At 36.2% G+C, this 19,197-nt stretch overlaps 1 protein-coding gene across 10 annotated transcripts in view; it reads left to right on the top strand.

Annotated features, from left to right (window-relative positions):
- Positions 1-19,197, top strand: part of AHI1 (Abelson helper integration site 1) — a 218,610-nt gene that overhangs the window by 26,407 nt on the left and 173,006 nt on the right. For all 10 annotated transcript variants that reach the window (XR_016395216.1, XR_016395218.1, XR_016395215.1 and 7 more), the window contains 6 exons: positions 4,317-4,536; positions 5,516-5,708; positions 9,138-9,233; positions 13,600-13,785; positions 14,952-15,104; positions 18,841-18,973. Coding sequence is in view for 5 of the 10 variants with exons in the window: in XM_089922020.1 (XP_089778146.1) it covers positions 4,317-4,536; positions 5,516-5,708; positions 9,138-9,233; positions 13,600-13,785; positions 14,952-15,104; positions 18,841-18,973 (981 nt within the window). In the remaining 5 variants the exon portion in view is untranslated. The remainder of the gene's footprint in view (positions 1-4,316; positions 4,537-5,515; positions 5,709-9,137; positions 9,234-13,599; positions 13,786-14,951; positions 15,105-18,840; positions 18,974-19,197) is intronic.

Below are 19,197 nucleotides of genomic sequence, written 5' to 3'. Positions count from 1 at the left end.
TTTACAGGTGGATTTTTTAAGATTTCAGTCTTCCTTTGTATGCATCTAACGCATTAAGTTACCATCTAAGCACTACTTTATCTGCATCCCACAAATTTTTGATACGTTCTGTATTCATTATCATTCCATAAAAATATTTCCTAATTTCTATTTAAATTTCTCCTTTGATCATTCATTATTTAGAAGCATATTGTTTAGTTTCAGGCAGCAGGTGATTTTCTAGTTATCTTTTTTTTTTTTTTGGTTTTTATCTTCCATGGTTGTCAAAGAACATATTGTGAACGATTTCAATCTTTCGAATTTATCACAGCTTTCTTTATGACCACCTTATGATTGATTTGGTAAATATGCCACGTGCACTTGAAAAGAACATGAATTCTGATGTCATTGGGTGCGGTGGTGTCCTGTGTATGTCACATCAAGTTTATTGTGTTCTCATCTTACTGATTTTTTGTTTTTGTCTGCTTATTGTATTAGCTACTGAGACGAGTATTAAAATTCCCACTATTTTGCATTTCTGTTTTTATTTCTGTCATTTTTTTCTTTATATATTTTGGAGCTATGTTATTGAATATATATACGTGCTTAGGATTGTTATATCTTCCTGTCAAATTGACACTTTTATTATTGTCTTAGTTCATTCAGGGTGCTATAACAAAATACCATGACTGAATGGCTTAAACTATAAATATTTATTATTCATGGTTCTGGAGGCTGTGAAATCCAAGATCAAGGTGCCTGCAGATTCAATGTGAAAGGGGCAAGAGAGTTCTCTGGGTTCTCTTTTATAAGGGCACTAACCCCATGCATGAAGGCTCTACCCTCATGACCTAATCACCTTCTGAAGGCCCAACCTCTTAATACTATTTCATTGAAGGTTAGGATTTCAACATATGAGTTTTGGGGAGTCACAGGCATTCTGTCTATAGCAATCATTATGCAGTGTCCTTCTTTATCTCTGGTAACCATTCTCCCTTAAAGTCTACTTATGGTCTGAGTTTGCATAGTACATTTTTTCCCTTCCTCGTTTCTCCAGCATCATCCACAGTGTACCCCTAGGTGGTGCCAACCTGGTTGAGAAAGGACAGACTTGAAACCTGTGCTTGGTTCATGGTCTCCAGGTCTAGGCAGGGCTTGCCAGTACTTCATTCCTCTAGTAGCCCCTAGGCTCCCTGTGTGTGCCTTCTTTGTACTTCCTTTGTTTGGGCCACAGTATGCCTGTATTCCTTTCCTTTTTGCCTTCACCTCTTTTCTTCTCCTACTCCAGCACATGTGGGGTCTCAGCCCCCAGGCTGTGAACTCCTTGGGGACAGGTGCCCAATAAATGTGAAGTGCTCTTGTGCCTCCCCCAATATCCTCTTGTTTGCGACCTTTCTGTGTCCTTATATTTATCACCTCACTGTTAGTTTTTCCATATGACCTAAGTGGTTTTTTTTTTGTTTGTTTTTTAATTTTATTTATTTATTTATTATTTTTGGCTGTGTTGGGCCTTTGTTTCTGTGTGAGGGCTTTCTCTAGTTGTGGCGAGCGGGGGCCACTCTTCATCGTGGTGCGCGGGCCTCTCACTGTTGCGGCCTCTCTTGTTGCGGAGCACGGGCTCCAGACGCGCAGGCTTAGTAGTTGTGGCTCATGGGTCCAGTTGCTCTGCGGCATGTGGGATCTTCCCAGACCAGGGCTCGAACCCGTGTCCCCTGCATCGGCAGGTGGACTCTCAACCACTGCGCCACCAAGGAAGCCCTGACCTAAGTGTTTTATGTTTCTTATTCTCCTTGCCTTCTTTTGAATTATTCAGGTCACTTTAAAAATTTTGTTCCCTCTATTAACTTATTAATTACACATATTTCTACTATCTTTTAGCTGATACCCTGAAGAACATTAAGTTTATTCTTGACTTATTATAGTCTAATACAAACTAACTCCCTAACAAAATACACTTCCCCAACACTACTAAAACCTGAGAATAGTTTGACTCCATTTGGATTTTGTCAGGTGCTTTCTTTCTCTGCATCTATCCCCCCTCCTGCCTTCTAGGTTCTTATCCTGTATTTTAGGCCTATATATATTTTAAACTTCACAGATGTTACAGTTACCATTTTTTGTACAGTTGATATTAATTTATATTCACCCCCAAATTTACTTTTTCCTTTATTTCCATTTTTCCATTTTTCATCTGCTTGAAGAATTCAGTTTATTCTCTCTCTTAGTGCAGGCCTGCTAATTCACTCAGATTTTGTTGTGTTAAAATGCCTTTACCTTCATTTTTGAAGCATATTTACTAATATATAATTTTAGGTTACAGGAAATCATACAGTTGTCTTCTGGCTTCCATCATTTTTGTTCCCAACTGCAGTCTTATTTCTGTCCCTTTGAGGGGACTGTTGTCTTTTTTTTCCCTCTGGCTGCTCTTTAGATTTTCCTTTTGTCTTTGGTTTCAACATTTTATCATGCTATGCCTAAATATAGCTTTGATGGAATTCACCCTGCTTAGAGTTTACTGATTGATATCATTTATCAGTTGTGGAAAATTCTTAGTCATTATTTCTTTAAATATGGCTTCTTCATCATCCTCTCATGTTTTTCTAGATTATAATTTCACAAACTCTTTTGAGTTTGTCCACATGTTTCTTATGTTTTTTTCCCCCATATTCTTTTGTTTTTTTTCCATTATGCTTTGGTTTGGATATTTATATTGATTTTTCTTCTAGTTCACTAATAATGTCTTCCTTTGTGTCCAGGATGCTTTTAGGCACATCCATTGAATTCTTAATTTCAGACATTATATTTTTCAGTTCCATAATGCCTGTTATTTTTATGACTTTCAATTCTCTGTAGAAAGTCTCTATTTTAAAAAATAATTTTGTCCATCTTTCCTGTGCTAACTCCAGGCTGAATCATCTGTGGGTCTGCTTCTGTTTTCTGTGTTTTCTCTTGGTTATTGGTCATACAGTCTTGCCTCTTTTATGTCTAGCAACTTTTTTATTATATGCTGGACATCGTGTATAGAATCGCAGAGGCTCCAGATGATTTTATCTTCCACTAGAGAGGGGTTCCTCTTTCCACTTTTAGGCAGACAGGGTGGGCAACTGATTTCAACTAATCTGAGCTAAGTCAGATCTGGGTCGCAGTTTTGGTAAGACTCTTATCTCTGATTTGCCCTGTTCCTAGGCTGTGCCCTTCCAGGTGTTTCAGATTGAGAGCCTGGCAGGTATTTGTCTTGTCCACCCTAAAAGGCTTTGGGAGATTCAGTTTTGCCTTTCAGAGGTCTCAGCTTAGTCCTTTAGCCTTCTGCCCCATGCAACTTCAAATTTTGGCAAATGTCTTGAGGGAGAGACTGGCCGTGTGTTTGAGGCCCCTCAAGTCTCCAATTTTGTCACTCCAGCCCTGCGTGAATGCCAAAATCTCTGCTGGTTTCTCTGTCCCCCAGTAGGGGCCTTCTGCCAGGGGGTACGCCTGGATTCTCAACCTCTAGATGGGCCTAGAATTGGTAAGTGACCCCAGGTGAAAAGTGGCTGTAGGCATAAAATGACCATGCCCTCCAGGGCTTCCTCCTTGCCTGTTTTGTTTCAGGCCCCTCCCTCTGGTGGGTCATTGTTTCCTAGTACCACAAGACTGGGAGATTTTACTACCTCTTTAGCCTCCCACATTGGCCTTGTGTTTGAGACTGATTTTATCACTTAACCCCATGCACCCACTAAAAATTTTGCTGGTTACTCTTTCTCCCAGTAGCGACCTTCTTCTTGGGTCCTCTGCTCATATGCTAATCAGCAAATGTCCCCAGACACTGAAACAGCTGCCAGTCCGTCAGCTTACCCCTGATTGATTCTCCCTCTCTGGAATTTTAGTCCATCTACTATACATTGTTTCTCTACTTTTCTGATGCCTTTAAAAATAAGGTTTTCAAAATTTATTTGGCTTTTTCAAGTTGTTGTTACCAGAAACATTGACCTGCAACATCCTACTGCATCCTACCCAGAAGCAGAAATTTGAGTGATACATATTCCACTTAGAAAATTTCTAAATGAAATTACTTTTTTGTCTTTGGTTCTCATTTTTTTCTTTCTGTGTTGTTAGTCCTTGTTAGGGAAAAAAAGAAAGATACCTCACCCTATTTTAGTGCATTAGTAAATGCAATATTTACTCTCAGTGTAGTCTGCTATTATCTGGCTTTTTCTTTCTTTTTCCTTGAAGTGCCTTTGTTAACAAAGACAAATAATCATGGATCACTAGGATTAGATAATCTGTAAATTCAGTTTATTGTTGAGTATATTGTTATGGGAACAATTAATTATAACATTGATTTTCTTCCATGCATGTAGTTTCAGATGATAATGAAGACACTGATGGTGACGGTGTTCATGAAATAACAAGCCGAGATAGTCCAGTTTATCCCAAATGTTTGCTTGATGATGACCTTGTCCTGGGAGTTTACATTCACCGAACTGATCGGCTTAAGTCAGATTTTATGATTTCTCACCCGATGGTGAAAATTCATGTGGTTGATGAGAATACTGGTCAATATGTCAAGAAAGATGACAGGTAATTTTTTTAATTGTGCAGCCAACCCTTGAAATTGAAACTGTCTACCATAGAAGTCTCTTTTCTGCCATTGACAGTCAATGGGAATAGAGCTATATATAGATTTGTATTAGAGAATGGTATACTAATTGTAGGTGTTCATCAACCATTGATATTGATCAGTATGTTTTATAGAAGAAATGGAGAACATGTGTTAATTCAGTAATTCATTTTAAGTGAAGGGGAGTTGAGAGAGTTTCTCCCAAGCTTAACTTTCATTGTATGGCATTTAACTTGCATTGTAAATCATCTGATGTGGCACTGCTTTAATTGTCTCTAACCTCATTTTTTTCTTTTGACGTTAATATGTTATCTGTGCCTCAGATGAGACAAATGTCTTGAATTTAATTTTTCCTAATATTAATTCTATAGCTAATATGTGTTTGAAGGCCCAAACAGGAAGTATAATATTGATAAAATAAATGACAGTACTAGAATTCAAAAAAAATTATTTGTTTGGAAAAATGGCAGGCCTGGGAAACTTGAAAATTATCAGAAATGTTATTCACTTATTCATTTGTCTTGGAGCATACAAAGAAAATATGACACACCTCAAAGTACTTACAATCCTGTTGTGATCATTTTGTTATTTAAATCTAATGTACTAATTTATCACAAACTCATTTAAGATTCTGAAGGTGTTACTTAATTCCAGCTTTGTATGCCAAAGGTGTAATCACACCTCTCACTTTATGTGTAAATAATAAAGTAATTCTATGAAACTGACTGATAGTATGTAAATACAAGATGAAACTAAGATACTACTACTTTTACGTCGCATAAAATTTGTAGTTTTCTGGATAGATAAAATTTTTTTCCTTATGTATCATGGCTGTTTATTATTTTTGGTCACCTCACCTTGAACACTCTATCACTCTATTTTTTTTCTTGCCTTAAAATTGTAAAGAACTATGTTAATGAAAGTATCTTTTTTGAACAGTGAACGGCCTGTTTCATCTTACTATGAAAAAGAGAATGTGGATTATATTCTTCCTATTATGACCCAGCCATATGACTTTAAACAGTTAAAATCAAGACTTCCGGAGTGGGAAGAACAAATTATATTTAATGAAAACTTTCCCTATTTGCTTCGAGATTTTGATGAGAGTCCTAAAGTCATCCTGTTCTTTGAGGTATGAATTGAATAGAGCAGTTTAAACTAAATTTTAGTTAATATTTTAATAGCACAAATATAAGCTATTATTTTAGTAGATCAATAATACAACAAAGTAGTGTGAGAATTTGACCTCTAGGAATAATGTATTTGTAATGTGCTATGGAGATACAAGTAATCGTGTCTTTGCTGAGCCTTTACTAGTACAAGTAGTTAGCCATTTGATTTACTCTGTATTATTTAATCCTTACAACAATGCCATGACTATTCACTGAAGTGATGAATCTAATCTATGTCTAAGCAGCCTTCCATTTTTAACCCTCTTCACAAAGAATAAACTCATTTAACTGTATCAGACTTCCTAAGATTTTGTATACTACTAGGAGAAATAAAGAAGAAAATACACAGATTGCTTGACTAATACAATGTATCATATAACCAAAATGAAGTAGAACTTCTTAGATGTCAAGGGTTAGTGGAGGGTCATAGCAGTCAGGGAAAGCTTTATGGAGTAGAGCGCCTGTGAGCTGACCTTTTTTAAAGAATTAAATTTATTTAAACTAAAAAAAACCCAAACCAGTTCACCTGTTCTCTTAACCCCCACCCCCCGCCCCTAGCAACCATCAATCTGTTCTTGTATCTATGATCTTGGTTAGTTTATTTGTTTGTTTAGATTCCACATATTAGAGAGATCATACAGAATTTGTCTTTCTCTGACGTATTTTACTTAGCATAATGCCCTTGGGATCCATCCATGTTGTCACAAATGGCAAAATTTCATTATTTTTTATGGCTTAATGATATTCCATTTTGTGTGTGTATGTGTGAGTGTGTGTGTGTGTGTGTCTGTGTGTCTGTGTCTGTGCGTGTATACCACAGTTTCTTCATGCATTCATTCATCAGTGGACATGTAAGTTGTTTCCACATCTGTACTGTAAATAATGCTGCAATGAACAATTTTGCATTAGGGTTTTTGTGGGTTTTTTGGATAAATGCCTAGAAGTGAAATTGCTGGATCATATGGTAGTTCTACTTTTGATTTTTTGAGGAACCTCCATATTGTTTTCCACAGTAGCCTCACCAGTTTACATGCCTACCAGCAGTGCACGAGGGTTCTCTTTTCTCTACATCCTTGCCAACACTCGTTCTAATCTTTTTGATGATAGCCATTCTAACAGGAGCGAGGTGACATCCCACTGTGGTTTTGACTTGCATCTTTCTGATGATGTTTGATGTAGAGCATCTTTTCATATACCTGTTGGCCAGATGTCTTCTTTAGAAAAATGTCTCTTCATATCTTCTGCCCACTTTTTAATCCGATTATTTTTTTACTATTGAGTTGTAAGAGTTTTTTACATAGTTTGGATATTAGCTGACTTATTATTTCTAATTTTTTACTGCAAAGGAAATGAAGGCTCAAAGTATAAAGTGATTATCCCAGAGTTACTCCAGTTTTAGGTGAAGGTAATTAGTATTTAAAGATAATTTGAATCTAAAATACCACATTTCTCTTCCCTACTTCATGTTATCTCTCCATAAGCAAAGGAAAGGAGAGAAAGCCTCTCCTCCAGTTTAAGCAAGATGGAGAATTTTAGCATGGGAAAAGCAAGGCATGACCAGAGCCAATAACTTATTTTGTAGAGTCACTTGTTTTTATGATCCTTAACTTTCAGATGATCTAGTGTGTTTATGGTATGAATCCACCATTTACAATTGTGATTATGTTGTATGATTTGTACAAAGCCATGCTTTTTAAAAAAATGATATAATTTGTGTATAAAGATATGTTTCTTTGTCATAGAAATTTGTCCTCCATTATCATAATATTATTTTATACTCATTTTAATAATATTATGAGATTTAAGAAAGTTAGGTTGTTGAATTATAAACACTTTTGGTTGATTCTTTTTTTAAAAAATTTTTTTTTGGGGTGTTAAACCCAAGTCTTTTTTTTTTTTTAATTTATTTTTAAATTTATTTATTTATTTTGGGCTGTGTTGGGTCTTCGTTTCTGTGCGAGGGCTTTCTCTAGTTGTGGCAAGCGGGGGCCACTCTTCATTGCAGTGCGTGGGCCTCTCACTATCGGGGCCTCTCTTGTTGCGGAGCACAGGCTCCAGACGCGCAGGCTCAGTAGTTGTGGCTCATGGGCCCAGTTGCTCCGCGGCATGTGGGATCTTCCAAACCAGGGCTCGAACCCGTGTCCCTGCATTAGCAGGCAGATTCTCAACCACTGCGCCACCAGGGAAGCCCGGTTGATTCTTAAGGTTTGACATAAAATGTTATTGTCTACAAAACTAATTTTTGATTTCAACTTTTTAATGGTGTATTGAGGACCACTCGATAATATCTATCAGAAGTTCTTAAAGCTATTATTCCATTTTCAGGTATTTCACCTAAGGGAAAAATGACAAATGCACAAAGATGTGTGTGTAAGGATATTTATTTAAGCAGCGTTTATAATAGCAGAAATTTTAAGGAAACAGGTCTCTTCAATTAGCAAGAGGTTTGGTTAAATAAATTGTTTTTTTATTAAATTTATGATATTTCTAATACAGAAGAATACTGGGCAGCCATTAACATGATGGTATACATATGTATGTATTGACTCGAGCTATCCACTACATATTACATGAAAATAGTTTGCAAATAGCATTGGAACACACAAAAAGGTTTAGATACCTATAAACTAGATGTTAATGTTGATCAGCTATGGGTCTGGATTATAAGTTTTTACTTTATTATATATTTTTCTTATACGGTCATTATTTTTTTCACTGAGAATGTATTACATTGAAGACAAGTTTAAGTATAAAGAAGAGGAATAAATGGAGTGCATATTATGTTTTAAGCAGTCCTCTATAAAGATTTGTTATCTCAGCTGAGCTTTTGATAAGCACCAGTAAGTGGTAGTCTCTGACATGTACCTAGAATACATGTAGTCTCTGTGGCAGGTTGGTTGCAAATCCATGAGCTTTATTATCCAGTCAGGGTAGAGATATGAAAGAAGTTCTCTTGAGAAGCCTAATGACAACATATATCCAAAGAGAAAATACCCAATTTCAGGAAGCTGATCCAAGGAAAAACCCACAGATTAAGGCCATGAGTTTTTTAAACAAACAATTCTTTGAAGTCTGCGCTCATACATTAAAAAAAGAGCAAAGCTTAAGAATTTTGTGCTAGGTGTATTTTTGCCAGGACTATATTTGAGGTAATTAATGCTTTGTCTTGAATTTTAAATAAATCTTAAAGATTTATTGATAAAAGCTAAAGTGGTCAAAAAATGGACCTTACTAACTGGATGAGTTAACTCAAAAGTGAGTGAGATGAAATAAAAATGTTTTTCTTCTCTAAGGGAGGATTTTTAAAATTTTAATAATATATTATTAGGAAATATTAAATTTTAGATAGCCTAGTATACTGTGAAGTAATTTGTTATGCTTATTTACAGATTCTTGATTTCTTAAGCATGGAAGAAATTAAGAACAGCTCTGAAATTCGAAACCAAGAATGTGGCTTCCGGAAAATCGCCTGGGCATTTCTCAAGGTATGTTTTTCATCCATTTTAAAGAATGTTTAAAATAATCTTCAGATCTGATGCGCTACTTTTTTCCAAGTCAGTTTGGTTTCGTATAAGGAGTTATGATAAGGAGGTAAGATTGCCATGGTAAAGAGTTATTAATTCAAGCTCAGGTGATGCTCATTCAGATTCTTAAATATTTATTGAGTGCTTAGTGTGTGCCAGGTACACTATTTGGCTCTAAGGATCCAGCACAGAGAAAGACACACACAGCCCTGACCTCATTTATTCAACTCAACAAGTTATTTATTATTTATGTGCCAGCCACTGTTCTAGTCAGTGAACAAAGAAGATAAACTCCTTGACCTCATGGCCTTCATATTCTAGCAAGAAAAACAGACATAGAACAATTGATTATGCAACTTAGCATTTATTACAATTTTTATAAATACTCTCAAGTTGGATGGGGTAGATGATGAAAACATCCTGCGGGGTCAGGAAAAGGTCTCCTGCAGAAGAGACATTGAACCTGAGCATGAGCTGGATGGCAGTAGTGGGAAAGAGAGAGTTCTAGGTAGAGGCTACAGGCTATGCAAAGACCCTGATGTTGGAAGGAACAAGGAATACTTAGATAACCACAAGAAGGCCACTAAGATTGGAGGACAGAGACTGTAAGGGGAAATGGTGCCTGAAGAGCTTGCTGAGGTAGACAGGGCCTTGATAATAAAAGGTCTTTGAGCCATTATAGCAACAGGGCACCATTATAAACTTTAAAGAGTAACGGGGGGCTTCCCTGGTGGCGCAGTGGTTGAGAGTCCGCCTGCCAATGCAGGGGACATGGGTTCATGCCCCAGTCCGGGAAGATCCCACATGCCACGGAGCGGCTGGACCCATGAGCCATGGCCGCTGAGCCTGCGCGTCCGGAGCCTGTGTTCCGCAGCGGGAGAGGCCACAACAGTGAGAGGCCCGCATACCGCAAAAAAAAAAAAAAAAAAAAAAAAGTAATGGGAAGCCGTTTAAGGATTTTAAACAAAAGGATGAAATAATCTGATTTATTTGTTAGAAAGATTACTTTGCTGAGTGGAGAATGGATTAGAGAGGGTACAAAGGTATGTACTGGAAATCAAGGTAGAAAATTCTTGCTGTAGTCTAGGTATAAAATGATGGTGTCTTGACTAGGATGTTTCGGCAGAGATGAAAGACGTGGATAGATTAATGTTTAAAAACGGGGACATTTTACTTACATAATTCTTTTATTTCTGACTTTAAACATAAATTTAAGTTTTAAAATGTCTTGAGTAATTAACCTGTTTTGTATTGTCTATTGTCTTATAAAACTTTTCCATTTGTGCATCCATCCATTCAACAAGTATTTACTATTTGAAATGTATATGGTAAATAGTCTATGAAAATAGCCTATGAAATGCCAGGTACTCTGCTAAATATAGGGCATTCATAGATAAATTAGACATTGTTCTTGCCCTCCAGTTCAGTTTCTGTATAAACGTATTACCTATATGATTATGTGCTATGGAGTAGATGCTGTGAAAACCCAGATGGGGCACTTAATCCATGTTGTGGGTTAGAGGCTTTAGGAGAGGTGCAGTCTGCTTGCTGAATGGCAGCCTGATAGGCTGAAGAATCACTTAGTCCATTGTACCTTCTAAAATCTCCCTTCTATAACCTGTTATACCTTTTTCTAGAGCCCCTCTCATACCAAATAAAAAAAAAAAAGGCAAAAATAAAAACAAACAAAAAAACTGCAAAAAAGGGTCACTTTCACATAGTAAACATTGCCATCTTGTGGTCTTATTAGAAACTTTTCATTCCTTTTATGCTATGGTTTGTGCAGAACTGCAGTTTACTGTAAACTGCACTTGGGAAACAATGTATTTCACAGCATTTTTACCTTTGTGTCATATTAAGTTTTATTTATTTATCCACTTTATGCCATTGATACAAATGGCAGTCAGGAATAAAGTGTACATTATTCTGTGTGCATCCTCTATTAGAACACATATCTCTTTCATTAGACTGTAAGCTTTTCAAGTCACTGGTGATTCTTTTTGGCCAATTTGTTGAGCATATTTTAGTCCTTATTTTACCAGATCTCTTTGCATTTAATATATCACTCTTCAAACTCTCTGTTTTATAATATCATCACTCTCCACATATTAATGGCACATAGGAAGTGCTCCGTGAATATCTATTGAGAAAGTGGCATGAATCAAATTAAAATGTGAATGTTTTAAAACCTATACCATTGGTTCCAGGACTGCCCTAGATAACTGTAAAGTTATCATAGTGGTCCAAATGAACCCCAAAGGACCTTTGTCCAGATTTAAATGAGACTTTATCCGAATTCTCAGGTAGAGGCGCTTTTGATTCTTTTAGCACATATATATGACTAATCTTTTAAACTAAAAAATAATAAAGCCTTATTTATTCAAGTTCCACTTTGTAGTTTTGTAATCCTAATGGCAGGATCTTGGCTGAATCTTAGTTGTTTACTCATACTAAGTAGCATACTAGTATAAACTAAATTGCCTGGTGAATATTAATACAACTTGTGGAAAGTATGATTTAGAATCTGGGGAATAAATATCTTCTAAAAATGATATCATTCCCTTATGATAAGCTTCAGGCAGATAGTAGTACAGTTTATGAAGGGAATCTCGACTGCTTAATATTTAACGACTGAACATCTCAATTGCTCAATTTGAAACTGGTTTTTTACCCCTCTATATCATAACATCACCTCTCAGCTTATGACCTCCATTGACTTTACATCTTCCCCTGAGAGGGGTAGGGAAAAGATGAGCTATATTTTTTGCCAACTCTGTTTCTTTATTGATGCCTCATTCCTGAACACACTGCAATCTGGATTTTGCCTCAGCTAGTAAAGCTTCTCCAAACATATCACTATGACTTCTGTTTACCAAATTATTGAACATTTTCTAGTTCTTCTTTTATCACACCTATGTGCATGATATCACTCTCTTGAAACTCTTGTTACCTTGGTTTTCTCGACACCATCCTTTCCTGATTTTCCTTATCCCGTTCCTTCAGTTTCCTTCCTGGTCTACCACCTATCTCTTTAATATCAATCCTACTCATGATTCCATCTTTAATCCACTTTTCTTAGACCCACTTTTCTTGTGTGTGCCTCAGAATTCAGACATTTCAACTTGGGTGACCCATAGATATCTGACCCCCCCAAGCTGAACATCTTCCCTAGATCTCTTAACTTTTCCACATCTGCTGCTTCAGTTGGTAGCACCACCATCTGTCCAGTCTCCCAAGTTTACAACCTAAGAGCTGCCCTATCTGTTTTGGTAGCCACAGATCATAAGTGACCATTTGAATTCAGATTAATTAGCTAAAATTAAATATAATTAAAAATTAATTTCCACAGCTGCACTAGCCACACTTCAAGCGCTCGATAGCCATGTGTGACTAATGGATACTGTTTTGCATGGCACAAATAGAGAGCATGCCCATCACCACAGAAAGTTCTGTTGGATAGCGCTACCTTAGAGTCTTTCTTGATTCTTCTCGTTTTTACTTTCCAAGTTGCATGAGTCAGTAACAGTTATTAAATATTCCCTGTACTCGGTCCCTTCCTACTCTTGGAGTTTGTCAGCTCCACCTGCCTAAACTGCTGCAAAAGCTCCCAACTGTCTCTACTAATTTGTAAAGGACACAAAAGTTAACAAAGGGATTTTCTACTTGAGTCAATAGTCTAGTGAAAGAGGACCCATTTTGAGTTGGTGACATTATTTTTCTCATAAGAATCTCCATTTATGTAGCTGAAACATACGTTGTCTTGTTTAATAGTTTCTCTTGATTGAATAGACCTTTTTAAGAAGGTAGACTAAAATATTTTAAAAATGTAATAAGGGGCTCAAACAAGTTTAAGTATCTTAATTACTTTTTTAAAATAATTTTGACTTTTTAAAAATTTAAACATCATGAAATTTTACCACTAAAAATACTGATGCTGAACAAATGGGAAATTTGTTTCTGTGTTTAAATAATATGCATTTTAATCTTTATTACAAACAGTATTATTACAAACAAATGTGTATTGATCACCTCCTTTGAAAAAGTAACACCCAGCGCAGTAATATAAATGCTTTACCAACAGTCTGAAGTTGTATAGGGGAAAAGACAGCCATTGGGAAGATATTTTAAGTCATTTGGGCTATCTTGTCAAAATGACCTGGAACTGTGCTTGACCAACTGTGTCAGTGTTCTTTCCTCTGCTTTACAAATCTAAAGAATTTCAGCATGCCACGTTAATCTTTTTAAAATGAGTTTTTGACTATATACTATTGCTTTATTGGTTGTATTTTCAATGAAGGAAACATTTTATTTGAATTCTTATTTTAAGCTTCTAGGAGCCAATGGAAATGTAAACATCAATTCGAAACTTCGCTTGCAGCTGTATTACCCACCCACAAAGCCTCGATCCCAATCAAATGTCGTTGAGGTTTTTGAGTGGTGGTTAAAATGCCCAAGAAATCGTTATCCATCAACGTTGTATGTAACTGTAAGAGGATTAAAAGTTCCAGAATGTGTAAGTTAATGGCACATGCAAAATATATATCTTCCATTGTTGAGATTAAATGGTGACATGTTTCTATTTCTAAAAAGGTGAAGTCTTTAGAATTATTTTAATAGACTTCTGAAATAGAAAGGGACCTTCAGAGATTATATATTAAGCCCGTAATAGCTGATACTTAAAAGATACTTAAATGAATTTTAAGTACTAAGTATAGATTTCAGTTTTAGGAAAAAAAAATATTTTTTTAATAATACTGATCCTTAAAAATTAAAGATAAGAGAATGATTTAAAGTGGGAGTTGACAAATATTTTCCATAAAGGACCAGACAGTAAATAGTTTAGGCTTTGTAGGCTATACAGTCTCTGTTGCAGCCACTCAACCTTGCCTTTATAACGTGAAAGTAGCTACATAGACATATGTAGGTGATAACTAAACAAATGGGTTTGGATGTGTTCAAATAAAACTTTATTTACAAAAACATCATCAGGCTACATTTGGCCCAGACCATAGCTTGCAGACCCATGAATTACAGGCACATTTTTTTACAATATTATTCAAATAATCAATAAGTAATATTTCTACTTCTGTTTCACATGGGTTAAAATTATGAATATCTTAGCGAAGCATTTGTCCTAAAATGAGGTGAAACTTTTGCTTTTGTCTCATTGCTATAAGACATTTCAGGCCAGTTGCATATTCTGTAGTTGATATTATAAAATGTGACCATAGGGTTGGTTTCATTGGTTTGAGTGTAGTTAAACCTATTTTAAGAAATGGAGGATTTAAAAATCCTTAGATCTTTATGTTATCAGTTTCATGATCCTAAAGCCAGAGATACCATAGTACAGTGTCAGAGCCATAATATAACATCTGGTAGGTATTGGTGAAGAGGCAGAAACAAAGGGACAGAGTTACTCAAACTATTTTATGTAACTATTGGAGTTCTGTTTTATTCCTTCCCCCTTTTAAGGCTTTTGGGTTTAGGACTGTAATTTCAAGCAACCTTTATTTTATTTAGAATAGTGTACAAATAAAAGTAGAATTTTTTTCTGGATTACATTTTGAAAACATTTTCATATTATAATGTTTGTTTCAATATTTTAAAAACCATATATGCTAGAAAAGAGAAAAAGATTAACGTGATATATACATTTTCTCATTTTCTATACATATTTAGATAAAGCCATCTTACCGTTCTATGATGGCTCTTCAGGAAGAAAAGGGTAAACCATTGTATTGTGAACAACACCATGAGGCACGTTCAGTAGACACAGAACCTGGATTAGAAGATTCAAAGGAAGTGGTGAAGTGGAAACGACTGCCTGGGCAGGTGAAGTGGTCTCTGACACTGGATTCATTTAGATATTTACTCATTTACCTTAAAAACGCCAACAGCTCCTATGGTCACTGGCTTCCTACTTAAAACTCCCAGATTATCCTTGTTTTTAACCATGATCTTGTCTTTCTATTCATTCATTTGGTAAATAATAATAGAGTGCCTATCATGTGCATGAAGACACTATCTTAAGTTCTTTAGTGACCTGGGGAGTTTTATTAGTTTGTCAGAGCTGCCATAAAAATATATCACAGACTGGGCCTCTTAAACAACAGAAATTTACTTTCTCATAATTCTGGAGGCTGGAAGTCCCAAGATTAAGGGTGGGCAGCGTTGATTTACTCTGAGGCCTTTCTCATTGGCTGGCAGGTAGCTGCCATCTTGCTGCTGCTTCATGGTCTTTTCTCTGTGTGCGTGCATCACTGGTGTCTCTTCTTATTATTATCAGATTAGGGCTGTACCCTAGCAACCTCATTTTAACTTAATCAGCTCTTTAAAGACCTTATATCCAAATACTGTTACATTCTGAGGTACTGGGGTTAGGGTTTCAACATATGAATTTGGAGGGACACAGTTCAGCCCGTAAATCTACAATTTGTGGATTCGTGAACTTTTTTATAGCTCCTGGCTTCTTCCTGAGTCACATTTTGATAGAGATAGGTATATGTATATATCTTTACCACAAGTTGAGCTGTATTTAAGCTTTTTCTAAAGTTCTCTTACTTGGTTAGCGTATTTTGTAGTGGCAAGAAGCATTACTGATAAAGTTTTGCAAATCTCTTGTTTCCATAAAGAGTGGAGTGGTTCATTTTATATACTCAGTATATACAAAGAATGACTGTTTTCCTAGACCTGTTCACATTTTGTTTTGCATGATATCTGACTTTCTTTCTGAGGCTCATTTTACAGATACATCTTAAAATCAATTTTAAATACTTCAGACATAATAATATGGAGAGAATAATACTTAGACTGTGGCCTTGGGGACCTTTCACGTCAGTTGGGGACACGGGAAGTGGTTACAGTGTTGTTCACTGTCAGGTTTGCTGCAAAGAAGTCTTGAGGAAATATAGCTATAAAAATAATTGTTTAGATCAGTAGTTCTCAAAGTGTGATTTGGGGACTGCTGGGAGTCCTGAGATACTTTCAAGGGGTCTGTTGAAGTCAGTCTATTTTCATAATAAGATCATAATGATTCTAATGATTCCATAATGATTTAGTTTTTCTTTTTGACTTTCATTCTCTCACAAGTATACACTGGAGTTTTCCAGAGACTAAATGATACATGATATCACAAGAGGGTGAATGCAGAAGCAATTATGAAATTCCAGCTATCTTTTATTAAGCCAGATGTTAAAAAAATTTTCAAAAATATAGAACAATTCCACTTTATGTAGTTATTTTTCATAAAAAGAAATTATTTATGTTAACATTTAATAGGCTTGCTCTGTTGTTTTTAAAATGATTAACAAATATTTTAAAAATTTCTCAATTTTAATTTCTAATATAATAAATATCTGTTTATATAGCCACATAAACAAAAGCTTTTTGGAGTCCTCAAAATTTTTTTAAGACTGTAAAGCACCCTGAAACTAAACCAGTTTGAGAATTGCAGCTATGTAGAAGGTGATCTGGAGTGGTGGAAGAAGGGTTCATTCAACAGGTTGGTGGAACTTGAGGTAGACTTTAAAGCATGGCAAAGTTAGGAGTGGATGAAGAGGACAGGGAGGAGTATTTCATATTGTGGCAATGTTGTAAATAAATGGGAAAGCACCTGCTGTATTCCTCAGGCACTCAAAACTTGGCTGGCTGGAAACCCAAGTTTGTATAAGAGGCAAAAGTGGTGTGATAGATTAGGCCCACATTGTGGAGTGGCTCAGATGGTAGGTAGCCTAATATTTGATTGTGTGGGATTGAGAGATAATGGGAGGTTTCAGGTAGGGAGGAAGCACGATAACAGTTGTATTTTAGGACAGATTAATGCTGGCGATGGCAGGTAGATCTTGAGGTAGGATACATCAGAATGAGAGAAAGGTAGCCGTTGCAGTCATTGATGTGTGAGGTGAGAAGGGTCCCACCTTGGGGTATTGGTGGCAAGAGTGAGAAGTAAGAGGTAAATACAAAAGGAAAGACCTAGTGTGAGTTAGTGACTGACAAGGTAGTGATGAAGGGGAAAGAGTTGAAAATGTTGAGGATCTTTATTGCTGCTATTAAACGTTCATCAAGTGCCTCTTCTGCGTACAGTGTCAAACTCTGGGAATACAAAGGAAATGATGGTGCCGTTAGTATTTTGGCTTAAGTGATGAGGCACAGAGTTTTCCTTAACTACGTCTCCTCCTCTAAGAGCAGCAGCAAGTGGTTATGAAACTTCCTAACTTTTCCTTCAATTTTTGTCTTCTTTTTATCCCCCTTTCCCTTTTCTATATCATCCCAATAGAGAATGGAGGGAAAATGGTGTCTGGTACATTATTGGCACCTAATAAATGTCTGTTGAATTTTTCGCCTTTCTAGTAGCTGCTCATAATGCTGCCTCTTCATAATGCTGCTAAATCTTGATGCTACTTGTGAAAAACCTGGCACCAATCTAGAAGGCGGGCCCTTGAACCAGTAGTCTTTGACTCGGCCCGTTAAGCTGGGCTTAACCCTCTGAATAATCCTTATTAGCTATATATAGTAATAATAATTACAGGTTTACTGTGATGAATATATAAAAAGGCATTTGTAATAAAGTGCCACATTCTTGGCATATAGTAAGGGCTCAATATATGTTCAGTTGAACTTTTTGAATAATAAGAAACACAGGAACTAAGGCTCACAAAAGTTTGAAAGAGAGAATTAGGACAAATAAAAGTAAGTAGTGGGCTTCCCTTGTGGCGCAGTGGTTGAGAGTCTGCATGCCGATGCAGGGGGCACGGGTTCATGGCCCGGTCCGGGGAGATCCCACATGCCGCAGAGCGGCTGGGCCCGTGAGCCATGACTGCTGAGCCTGCGCGTCCGGAGCCTGTGCTCCGCAACGGGAGAGGCCACAACACTGAGAGGCCCGCGTACCGCAAAAAAAAAAAAAAAAAAGTAGTATTTTCTACAGCAGATAATAATTCACAGAAAGTTTTGGTTTCATCTGATAATAAGGAATGAAACATAAAAATTATGAAGGAATTTTAATAAAATTAGTGAATGAGAAATCAATAGGAGGTGATTGATTTACTTTGAAAATACATTTTGGAAGGCAGTACAAATAGTGGTTATTTTAAGAGAGAGAAAAAGAAAGAGAATGAATGTTCATACATCATGGACTTCAGCTAGGCCTATATGGCATTTATAGACTCAGAACAAGTTTATGGTTCAGCAAAAATCACTTATTAGTTGCTGTCATGAAATAAGAGTGTAACATACATTCATTTTTGTGGCTGTATAAAAATAATGTGGTAGTGACAGCTTTAGAGTATCAGATATTGAAATTTTCTATTCATATTTTGGGTGAATAGTGCTAGTTAGGCATGGAGTATAAATTCACTTAATTTTCTGGAGAATTGAAAGTGATTCTCTGCTTTGAAAGTAATTTACTATGGTTTTCCATCATTTGCTTACTTGCTTTCTTCTTCCTCTGCGTCACAGTAAAGGGACTTTTTAAAAAACCAGAAACTGCAACAGCTACAATAATTGAAGTTAACAGCTAGCTTTCATATTTTCATGTTTCTTCATCTATATTAGTAAAATGTATGTTTTTCAGGCTTGCCGTATGCCAAACAAGCACCTCTTCTCACTAAATGCAGGAGAGCGAGGATGTTTTTGTCTTGCTTTCTCCCACAATGGAAGAATATTAGCAGCAGCCTGTGCCAGCCGGGATGGGTATCCGATTATCTGTGAGTAATGATCCTTCTGTTTAAGCTGATTGTAGTCTATACGCAGGATGAGTTTTGGTTTTTAAAATTCATTGAAATCTTAATTTGAGTCATCCACCAGTACTACTAAATTAAAATAGATTTCCTCAAGTAAAGTAACAATTCTTTTATAATAATTTTGCACTTTGCTATACAATGTAGGTCCAGAAATAGAATGAAAATGATCAAATGAAGGAAGATAAATT

This window comes from Delphinapterus leucas, chromosome 12, assembly GCF_059928025.1.
Source record: "Delphinapterus leucas isolate spDelLeu-1000000601 "Yukka" chromosome 12, BTC_Dleu_Yukka2, whole genome shotgun sequence".
NCBI lineage: Eukaryota > Metazoa > Chordata > Mammalia > Artiodactyla > Monodontidae > Delphinapterus > Delphinapterus leucas.
This window is presented reverse-complemented; position numbering and strand designations above follow the sequence as displayed.